Source organism: Schistocerca nitens, chromosome 5 (assembly GCF_023898315.1).
Source record: "Schistocerca nitens isolate TAMUIC-IGC-003100 chromosome 5, iqSchNite1.1, whole genome shotgun sequence".
In the NCBI taxonomy this organism is placed as follows: Eukaryota; Metazoa; Arthropoda; class Insecta; order Orthoptera; family Acrididae; genus Schistocerca; species Schistocerca nitens.
In genome coordinates, this window is record NC_064618.1 from 737,032,028 (window position 1) to 737,044,223 (window position 12,196).

Sequence of the window (12,196 nt, forward strand, 5' to 3'; positions counted from 1 at the left end):
TTTGTGTTGAAAATTGTTGTGTCATGGTGAGCACAAGTGGCAATGCTAAATGTAAGCATAAAACATTAACTCTTAACAGGTAAATAGGAAATTATTAAAAGGTGTGACTGTGGTGAATCTCCAACTTCAATTTCCAAAGCTTTTGTTATCAGGTGACCTACCGTTCATGACATAGTAAAAAATATGGGTCAAATAGAAAAAAAAAAAAAATATATATATATAGAAACTGTTGAAGATGGCTACGAGAAAAACCCTTCACATGAGTGAATATCTCCAAATTGAGGAAGCTCTGTAAGTTTGGTTTAAACAACAAAGAAGCAGAAATGTCCCTACTCTGAGAGAGATTTTAAAACACAAAGCCCAGCCTTTTTATCCTGAAATAACCAACAAAGAATACTTTCATGCCAGCGATGGTTTGCTTCAAAACATTAAGGAGTGGCATGGCATTCGTTACCTGCAGATGAGTGGAGAAAAACTATCAGCTGACGAGACTGGAGTTTCTCACTTCATTCAAGATTTAAAAGTCAAAATCAATGAACTAGGCCTTACACCCAAACAACTGTATAATGCCAATGAAACGGGCTTAAACTGGCAGCAACTCCCAACAAAAACTTTTATAATGGATGAAGAAAATAAAGTTTCAGAAAAGAATCCTCAAAAAGAGCATATCACATTAATGGTGCACACAAAGACTCGGGGCAGGTCTTGCATCTATGTCTATTGCAGAGATATGGACACGAGGCAAAAAGTTGGGAGCAATGGTTGTGTAGGGACTGGCAAGGATATTGTGTAGCAACTGAATTACATTCTCTGTCAGGGTTTTGCCTAACTCTTGTTTTGCCCTGAAATGAGAAATGTCCTACCCATTATTCTTCCCACCCCTCCCACAGGGGTATTTTGCTACCCACTGAACCTACACGATATCCTCGTCCATTCCTCAACCCCTTCCCTCATATCCCTGTAATAGACCTAGATTCAAGACTTGTCCTATCCACCCTCCCATCACTACCTACACCAGTCCGGTCACCAACATCACCTATCCCATCAGAGACAGGGCTACCTGCAAAACCAGTCATGTGATCTACGAGCTAAGCTGCATTCTACACTGTGCTGCATTCTACATGGGCATCACAACCAACAAACTGACTGTCTGCATGAATGGCCTCTATCAAAAGCTTTTGCAGATTGCGCAGGCGGGAACTCTCCCTACAGTATATCCTACGTTCCCATAGCCCTGCTGGCCTCATCCTTCATTAGTCATTGTCCTTACCCATTTAGCCCCTTCCCTATTTCCATTCCAGCACTACACAGCCCTCTATCCCACCAACACAGCCAGTCTTTTTACTTCTCTACTTTTCCGCTACACCCCTCCAGCCCCTGCCCTCTGTCTAACCTCCCAACTGCACCTAGCTACCTACCCTCTCTCCACGTTGTCCCTGTAATCTTCCACTAGCAGCACTTTACAGTCTCGCACCCTACCCTGCCCCCCCCCCCCTCCCCCTCAGCCTCCTCCTTACCCCAACCGGTTGCCTCTCTCATCATGCGCTGCTGCTCGTAGCCTGGCTGCAGCTGCCAGAGACTGTGGTCATGTCTGTTGTGTACTGTAAAAATAGGTGTAGTATAGTATGTACAGTACATAATATTTATACAACTTAAATTTTCTAGCCTTAGAAATCTAAATTCAATTAGTCTTAAAAGTCTAAATTCAATTGGAATAAACCTATCTTTGGTAATCTGACATTTTTGATAGTCTGACATCAACTCGGTCCCATAACTGTTTGGATTATCACGAGCCCACTGTACCTGGTACTCACTCAGGACCAAATCTATGTTTGATAACACACTGTGAGTTGTAGGATAAGGGTGTGTATATGTTACAGGGGACTAAGTTTCTTGAAGGAAACATTAAGTTGGTACATAAAATGATAATAAGTACCCCAGGGTGGTGAAAAGGAGGACCAAGTTTCTGTTCCCATTTGCACCACCTGCTGAGTAGGTATGACAATGACATGCATAGCCTCATCAGAAACGGGAATATTATGTGGTACACCTCCATTTTCAGTTTTTCTTACCTTCCTTCTTTTTGACTTTGTTCTCCTACTTAGTTTCATTTCCGGTTGTGTATGTGGGAGGAATGACAAGAAAACTGTTCTACAGGCCACAGGCTAGCCCTGTGCTGAAAAACAATGTTAGAATGCTGATCAAGCTCAGAGAAAGGCACACTCCTTTGTGTGGGACTGGATGAGTAGGACTTCCAGCAGGGAAGAGGAACTGAGGTCCCCAATGTGGGCATAGCAGGAACAGATGGGAAAGGGATGATATCCACCTCATGAACAGATGTACGGTATTCAGAATGCAACCATGACCAAAAATTGGCAGATGTGGATGGATGTCTTCAACCTCACTATGGATGGTGGCTTAGTCACCGAGTTGGCCAAGTTTACTCTCATTTGAGCTGAATATAAGTGTCAATTATTTTCCCTTGCTTCAAATTATGAAGGAAAGGCAAGGTTTTATACTCCTGTATCCCCCTTTCCTTCTTCAAAATAGGGCAATTTAAAGAACCAGAGGAGAATGTTGTTCTCTGAAGTTGATACATACTGGTGGTTGGTCACACCGAGTGGTCTTGTGCAGCAGCTGTCCACAGTCTCCACAGATGTGCGTCATTTGTGCAGCATAGAGACTTATTCCCAAAATACAAATATTTACAATACTGAATGGAAATGCAATATACCACTTTTTATCAGTTCGATAAATGCTTTTAGGTAATATGTTCCCTTGAAAGCCGAAATATAATCAGTATATTCTATTTTGGCCCCCATGTAAAAAAGCTAGGCTCCATGTTCTGGTCCAGATGTGCCAATTGTGACTGACCGCCCACAGTGTCATCCTCTGCCAGTTGCGTCATTCAGTTGTGGCAGTGAGACGCATGGAGTGAGCACATCACTCTCCCAGCCGTTGTCAGCTTGCTTGATTTTGGAGCCCCTACTTCTCCTCAGTCGGCATCATGAGGCTGTGTGCACTCCTTTCCAGTGTCCCCACCAAGGGAAAACCACTGGCAGTAACCCCCCTCCCAATTGTCTATGGTGAACAAAATGTACACCCCATTGTTCTAGGTTTGTGTACACCCCATTGTTCTAGGCTTGGGCACAGTGCATCTGTCTCCAATGCGACACTGTGATGGTACCACCACGATGCTTCTCAAATTTTCAACAGTGAATGATGCTTTTGTGGTCAAAGAAGACTTACCATCCATTCAAGGACAATAAGGAGTGCTCTCACCATTTGTTTCAAATCTACTTTTCTCACTTAGTGTGGGCAGAGAAGGAAAAGTCTTCAGGTCATATCTTTCTGCATTGAATCAGTCGAGTCTGTATAATGAAATTCATGGGGGATTGTGACCACCAGCTTGAGAAAGTTTGATCCTTTTCATTGTGGATCATGTGACATGACGCAATACATTTTTACTGAGGGTTCTCCTCAAGGATATAGCCACCCTGCCACAAAAATGTCTGTCTGGTATGGAAACAATTGTCCCAAATTCCTCATGCCCCTGGGGAGCATTCAGCTCTGGCACAACTATTCATTCCCTGAATTGACATGGGGGCTGAATGTGTGATCCCCTTACAACGGACAGCGTAACATGTCAGGTTTTGGGCAGCTAATTCCATCCGCTCACACAACATGTATTTGAGATCTGATTGCACAGTGGGTGGACTGTGTGACACATTTGGTAACCTCCTTTCACATGGCTCATACTATTGTCACAGTTTAGAAGAATAGAGGTCAAGCCTCGAAAAAGGGATCAATCTTGAGTTAGGCAAAACGAATGTGTATAAGAAAATATGGAAAAAAACAAAGTAAGCAACTGTAATCAGTGTTCAAGAGGAAACAAGGAAGCTCTCCTTGATACCTAACCAGAAAAAAAATCACAGTAGAACTGCAATATAGAAAATAAAAATGTTCTACAATGACTCAAGATTTCATGCTCGGCACACACAATCACGAGAGAGTTGTAATCACACTGGTGGTTTTTTCCCTTTGAAGTTGCTCAGTTCAGTTGTTCAAGCATGTCAAACACCCGTCTGTGTAAATCACCAAATTATTGTTAAAAATTCACTAAGTTCACTCTAAGTTATCCAAAGAATTTTATTTTGAACAAGCATAAATATGCAAACAATGACAAATTATTCTGTTGAAAAAGTGTTACTGTGCACAGTGTTTAAGGATTATCAGCTTCCTGTGTTCTCATATCCAAACATTCACAGATTACCTGAAATCAAAGAAAGTACACAAAGAACTTTCATTATTAACATTTTATTGTAAAATTGTACAAGCTCCAAACACAATATATCTTACATCACAATAACAAGTATTCTGCATTCATAAATCTACATCTCGATTAAGATGTCTGGTTTTTCACATCAGAAATAATGAAATATACTCAGCAGAATAAGAGCGTTCCTGCTGCTACGAAATACTCGCCAAAAGAAATGGCGCGGTTTAATGGTATATTACAATGAGTATTACCAAACTCACTCAAAGCCAGAAGCAGCACAACAGATATCTTAAGTGGTTCAGGACTGAAAAAGTTTTATTCATTGGTGAAATCTGTGTACTATGTTGATACTGATGAGACACATACACCAATTTCTCGTATTTCATTCATTTAAATTCACTGTCATTTTACAAATGAAACAGTTGCAAACAGTGAACAGTTGTGATAATTTGGTAAACATACAAGAAGTGTGTGTTACATCAACAAAGCAACGAACTCCATCACACTGATAAGAGTGGCAATGACACAGTAGAACAATGAATGAGAAAAACACTGTTTTTCAGTCTATTCCGCACATTCTCTTAGCATGTTTCCTTGTTATGGCTACCCTCCTGTAGGGAATGCAAACTGTTTGTGTATGTCTGGAGATGCCAACAGACAAAAAACTAAATATCACAATTGTTACAGGCAGAGAGACTCCCTAGCTACCTATCTGAGACTTAAGTATGAAACCTCTTGTTGGATTTGACAAACTGCATTAACAGAAGTTGCAACCCATCACAAACTGTCAGCCATCTTCAGCACTGTCCTTATTTTCTTGAGGATGATGATCATCTGGGCACTTCTCATGATCGTGGACAATAAGCTGGAAAACAATAGCACACACATAAATACGTGACACTGGTGCTGCTGTTTCAAAATTTACTTTGGGGAATGTTCAGTCTGTGTTACCTTAGTTTATTTGGGAACTGACTGCTTACTCCAAAATGAAACCAAAATATTCCTATTACTTAAAAAAATGATTGCTGTAAGATATCTGGAGAAAAATGTCCATGACAGTCTGCACATAACCTAGTCAGTTTTCATCTACTTTGGGCATCACAACATAAATGTTTCATTGTAATCTCACCAAGAGCTAGATGTAACTGCTCTTCTTTTGATTGGAATGCAGGCCCCACAATATGAGGAACCCCTCCTCACCATCCTTTGAAACAGACAGCATGCACAATTTTTTGTTGCAGTTGTATTACCTGCCTGATTTCACAAAATTTGTTGTACAGGTTAATGAATATTATGGCATGATAAGACATTTTTATTTAAAATGACAGATTGGGGCTCAAATACATACTGAGTGGATGGAAGTTCAGTGAAGCTGTTCACCTTCACTCAAAATTGTTCATCACTGGACAAATTAATTTACACACAATAGTATATGTACTGCTGTTTCGTCTCTTCAAAGAGCCATATTAGAGATTCTTTTCAGAAAATGGCTGACAAAATTTCAAAATAACTGCCTGAAAAAGTTGAACCATAAGCCAAAGGCCTTCCAGCAACATTACGCAATAAAAATGGATTGACAAATGAGAATGTACACTAGATTTCCTAGTAATACTTATACTTCCAATAGCACACGAGCAATGTTTCTGACACTAAAATTTTTTATCAGTTCATAGGACCCAGATTTTGGAAGTAAAAAGTTGCCAAAAGAGCAATCTTTTGACCAAACAGAAGTATGATCACTCATAAATTTACAGATTTAAACACCAACATTTTGATAGACATAAATTTTATTGATCAAAGTTAAATAGCACTACCCAGATGCATGAGCCTTAAAACAATCTTGTGAATTGTGTATTTGACGGCAAATGTAAAAAATGTATGTAAGACAAAAAGAAATAAGAAAAGAAAGGAAGTGTTAAGTACTACCAACAAAATAGAATGGAGTGTGCTTCTAAGCAGAGATCATATTCTTCAAAGAAGGTGTGAGGGGCAATCATGGAGGTCCAATCATCTGTATATGTGTGGATGGATGTGTGTGTGTGTGTGTGTGTGTGTGTGTGTGTGTGTGTGTGTGTGTGTGTGTGTGCGCGCGCGAGTGTATACCCGTCCTTTTTCCCCCCCTAAGGTAAGTCTTTCCGCTCCCGGGATTGGAATGACTCCTTACCCTCTCCCTTAAAATCCACATCCTTTCGTCTTTCCCTCTCCTTCCCTCTTTCCTGATGAGGCAACAGTTTGTTGCGAAAGCGCTGGTAGATAGGCACAATAAGACAACACACAAACACACACACCAAATTTTAAGCTTTCGCAACCCCACGGTTGCTTCGTCAGGAAAGAGGGAAGGAGAGGGAAAGATGAAAGGATGTGGGTTTTAAGGGAGATGGTAAGGAGTCATTCCAATCCCGGGAGTGGAAAGACTTACCTTAGGGGGTAAAAAGGACAGGTATACACACACACACACACACACACACACACACACACACACACACACACACATATATATATCCATCCACACATATATATATAAACAAAGATGAAGTGACTTACCAAACGAAAGCGCTGGCACGTCGATAAACACACAAACAAACACAAACATACACACAAAATTCTAGCTTTCGCAACCAACGGTTGCCTCGTCAGGAAAGAGGGGAAGGGGAGGGAAAGATGAAAGGATGTGGGTTTTACGGGAGAGGGTAAGGAGCCATTCCAATCCCGGGAGCGGAAAGACTTACCTTAGGGGGAAAAAAGGACGGGTATACACTCGCGTGTGCGCGTGCGCGCACACACACACACACACACACACACACACACACACACACATATATATATCCATCCACACATATACAGACACAAGCAGACATATACAGAGGCAAAATATTTTCTCTGCAACCTCAACTCCTTTGGTTCCATCAGATTCACCTGGTCCTACTCCAAATCCCATGCCACTTTCCTTGACGTTGACTTCCATCTGTCCAATGGCCAGCTTCACACGTCCGTCCCCATCAAACCCACCAACAAGCAACAGTACCTCCATTATGACAGCTGCCACCCATTCCACATCAAACGGTCCCTTCCCTACAGCCTAGTTCTTCGTGGCAAATGAATCTGCTCCAGTCCGGAATCACTGAACCATTACACCAACAACCTGAAAACAGCTTTCGCATCCAGCAACTACCCTCCCGACCTGGTACAGAAGCAAATAACCAGAGCCACTACCCCATCCCCTCAAACCCAGAACCTCCCACAGAAGAACCCCAAAAGTGCCCCACTTGTGACAGGGGACTTTCCGGGACTGGATCAGACTCTGAATGTGGCTCTCCAGCAGGGATACGACTTCCTCAAATCCTGCCATGAAATGAGATCCATCCTTCATGAAATCCTCCCCACTCCACCAAGAGTGTCTATCCGCCGTCCACCTAACCTTCGTAACCTGTTAGTTCATCCCTATTAAATCCCCAAACCACCTTCCCTACCCTCTGGCTCCTATCCTTGTAACCCCTTGTAACCGCCCCCGGTGTAAAACCTGTCCCATGTACCCTCCCACCACCACCTACTCCAGTCCTGTAACCCGGAAGGTGTACACAATCAAAGGCAGAGCCACGTGTGAAAGCACCCACGTGATTTACCAACTGACCTGCCTACACTGTGACGCATTCTATCTATGTGGGAATGACCAGCAACAAACTGTCTATTCGCATGAATGGACACAGGCAGACAGTGTTTGTTGGTAATGAGGATCACCCTGTGGCTAAACATGCCTTGGTGCACGGCCAGCACATCTTGGCACAGTGTTACACCGTCCGGGTTATCTGGATACTTCCCACTAACACCAACCTGTCAGAACTCCGGAGATGGGAACTTGTCCTTCAGTATATTCTCTCCTCTCGTATCTGCCAGGCCTCAATCCCCGCTAATTTCAAGTTGCCGCCACTCATACCTCACCTGTCATTCAACAACATCTTTGCCTCTGCACTTCCACCGTGACTGACATCTCTGCCCAAACTCTTTGAGGGGATGGGGAAGTGGCTCTGGTTATTTGCTTCTGTACCAGGTCGGGAGGGTCGTTGCGGGATGCGAAAGCTGTTGTCAGGTTGTTGGTGTAATGGTTCAGGGATTCCGGACTGGAGCAGATTCGTTTGCCACGAAGACCTAGGCTGTAGGGAAGGGACCGTTTGATGTGGAATGGGTGGCAGCTGTCATAATGGAGGTACTGTTGCTTGTTGGTGGGTTTGATGGGGACGGACGTGTGAAGCTGGCCATTGGACAGATGGAAGTCAACGTCAAGGAAAGTGGCATGGGATTTGGAGTAGGACCAGGTGAATCTGATGGAACCAAAGGAGTTGAGGTTGCAGAGAAAATATTTTGCCTCTGTATATGTCTGCTTGTGTCTGTATATGTGTGGATGGATATATATATATCTGTGTGTGTGTGCGTGTGTGTGTGTGTGTGTGTGCGCGCGCGCGCACGCACGCACGCGAGTGTATACCCGTCCTTTTTTCCCCCTAAGGTAAGTCTTTCCGCTCCCAGGATTGGAATGGCTCCTTACCCTCTCCCGTAAAACCCACATCCTTTCATCTTTCCCTCCCCTTCCCCTCTTTCCTGACGAGGCAACCGTTGGTTGCGAAAGCTAGAATTTTGTGTGTATGTTTGTGTTTGTGTGTTTATCGACGTGCCAGCGCTTTCGTTTGGTAAGTCACCAAAGGGGTTGAGGTTGGAGAGGAAATTCTGGAGTTCTTCTTCACTGTGAGTCCAGATCATGAAGATGTCATCAATAAATCTGTACCAAACTTTGGGTTGGCAGACCTGGGTAACCAAGAAGGCTTCCTCTAAGCGACCCATGAATAGGTTGGCGTACGAGGGGGCCATCCTGGTACCCATGGCTGTTCCCTTTAATTGTTGGTATGTCTGGCCTTCAAAAGTGAAGAAGTTGTGGGTCAGGATGAAGCTGGCTAAGGTAATGAGGAAAGAGGTTTTAGGTAGGTTGGCAGGTGACTGGCGTGAAAGGAAGTGCTCCATCGCAGCGAGGCCCTGGATGTGCGGAATATTTGTGTATAAGGAAGTGGCATCAATGGTTACAAGGATGGTTTCCGGGGGTAACAGATTGGGTAAGGATTCCAGGCGTTCGAGAAAGTGGTTGGTGTCTTTGATGAAGGATGGGAGACTGCATGTAATGGGTTGAAGGTGTTGATCTACGTAGGCAGAGATACGTTCTGTGGGGGATTGGTAACCAGCTACAATGGGGCGGCCGGGATGATTGGGTTTGTGGATTTTAGGAAGAAGGTAGAAGGTAGGGGTGCGGGGTGTCAGTGGGGTCAGGAGGTTGATGGAGTCCGGTGAAAGGTTTTGCAGGGGGCCTAAGGTTCTGAGGATTCCTTGAAGCTCCGCCTGGACATCGGGAATGGGATTACCTTGGCAAACTTTGTATGTGGTGTTGTCTGAAAGCTGATGCAGTCCCTCGGCCACATACTCCCGATGATCAAGTACCACGGTCGTGGAACCCTTGTCCGTCGGAAGAATGACGATGGATCGGTCAGTCTTCAGATCACGGATAGCCTGGGCTTCAGCAGTGGTGATGTTGGGAGTAGGATTAAGGTTTTTTAAGAAGGATTGAGAGGCAAGGCTGGAAGTCAGAAATTCCTGGAAGGTTAGGAGAGGGTGATTTTGAGGAAGAGGAGGTGGGTCCCGCTGTGATGGAGGACGGAACTGTTCCAGGCAGGGTTCAATTTGGATAGTGTCTTGGGGAGTTGGATCATTAGGAGTAGAATTAGGATCATTTTTCTTCGTGGCAAAGTGATATTTCCAGCAGAGAGTACGAGTGTAGGACAGTAAATCTTTGACGAGGGCTGTTTGGCTGAATCTGGGAGTGGGGCTGAAGGTGAGGCCTTTGGATAGGACAGAGGTTTCGGATTGGGAGAGAGGTTTGGAGGAAAGGTTAACTACTGAATTAGGGTGTTGTGGTTCCAGATTGTGTTGATTGGAATTTTGAGGTTTTGGAGGGAGTGGAGCTGGAAGTGGGAGATTGAGTAGATGGGAGAGACTGGGTTTGTGTGCAATGAGAGGAGGTTGAGGTTTGCTGGAAAGGTTGTGAAGGGTGAGTGAGTTGCCTTTCCGGAGGTGGGAAACCAGGAGATTGGAAAGTTTTTTGAGGTGGAGGGTGGCATGCTGTTCTAATTTGCAGTTGGCCTGTAGGAGGATGCTCTGAACAGCCGGTGTGGAGGTGGGAGAGGAAAGATTGAGGACTTTTATTAAGGATAGGAGTTGACGGGTGTGTTCATTGGCTGAGTTGATGTGTAGGTGAAGGATTAGGTGGGCGAGGGCAATGGATTGTTCAGTTTGGAACTGGTATAGGGACGGATGGAAAGAAGGGTTGCAGCCAGAGATGGGAACTTTTAAGTGTGAGGCCTTTGGGGGTAATGCCAAATGTCAGACAAGCTATAAACATTCCATGTGGGAAAAATATATCTAAAAACAAAGATGATGTGACTTACCAAACGAAAGCGCTGGCAGGTCGATAGACACACAAAATTCAAGCTTTCGCAACAAACTGTTGCCTCATCAGGAAAGAGGGGAAGGAGAGGGAAAGACGAAAGGATGTGGGTTTTAAGGGAGAGGGTAAGGAGTCATTCCAATCCCGGGAGCGGAAAGACTTACCTTAGGGGGGGAAAAAGGACAGGTATACACTCGCACACACACACATATCCATCCACACATATACAGACACAAGCAGACTTGTGTCTCGTGTCTTGGTCATTCACATGAATGTGGCACTGATGGAGAGAAGAAGGCAATGGGCAGGCAAGAATAAGAAGAGAGAGAGGGGGAGGGGGGAACTATCTATGTTCACAATTGTCCACAAACCAAAAGTGGTTAAATACATACACCGTCATTGGGTTAGTGAATATGCTGCACTCAACACTGATGATGATCAGTTGCATCAATGTTTATTTGCTTTCTATACAATCTCAGCCATCTTGGAAACTGATGACTCCCTTAAAAAGAACTGAGACACGTTTATTTTGAAACACAAGCTTGCTGATGCTTTCTGGCCCAGCTCTTTCTTAAAATTATGATTTCTCAACAAATGCTCCAAAATGACAGTTCTACTCTAAGTTCTTCCCAAAGCAAAGTCTCTCTCTCAACTTTTCTGACTTCTATTTATGGTGTCCTACTGAGGTACAGGAGAGCAATGTCATTCTACTATATACTTCACATACTGTGTGTTGATTAATGCTACTACTCCTATTGCAAAACTTGTCCTGGTTATCATTATGTAATTAGCATTTTTCATCAATGCAAGTGGAAAATGGTCTCTGAGCATAGGTGGCCAATGTGTAAATGGTTAACACAGTTGATGTCTAACAGCTTTAGAAGTCACCAAGGCTGCAAATAATAATTAAATGTGTTTGTAGCATTTATTTTAATCACCATTATAATGCATATATGGTGGACTTAATAACACATTAAAGAAACTGCATAGTAGATGACAAACTCAAAATTGTGAGTAACCTCTTTCAACATAAAAATTTATATATACAGGTATATAGCATTACTATTACTGACATTTCAATAAATCTGTTGTATTGTAAATACACAAATACTTTAGATGCAGTTGCTAGCCTCACCTGCAAGTTTTTTACTTCCAGAGCTTCTGCTGCCATCATGGCAGAGAGAGAATGGGGTGCAGGAGATCCTAATGACTCAGCCAATGGTGACAGTGAGCTAGGTTCAACTGGTGATGCAGTGATACGACAACCACCTCCAGGAGGAGCCTGCAGCTCACACACTCTATGCTGTAACCGAAGCACCAATTCTTCCAGTTTCTGATTAATGGCACGCTGTGACTGGTATTTGCTCTCTACTGCCTGTTATGAAGAAATAATTGCATTAAATTAAGCAAGTAAAGCAATTTGGAGAGGTAGA

At 43.5% G+C, this 12,196-nt stretch overlaps 1 protein-coding gene across 1 annotated transcript in view; it reads right to left on the reverse strand.

Moving 5' to 3' along the window:
• Positions 1-4,301: 4,301 nt before the first annotated feature.
• The window catches only part of LOC126260822 (hamartin), a gene marked incomplete in the record, with an annotated part of 282,514 nt that continues 274,619 nt past the window's right edge, over positions 4,302-12,196 (reverse strand). The window contains 2 exon segments of the mRNA XM_049958206.1: positions 4,302-5,144; positions 11,899-12,138. Coding sequence (XP_049814163.1) covers positions 5,067-5,144; positions 11,899-12,138 — 318 coding nt within the window.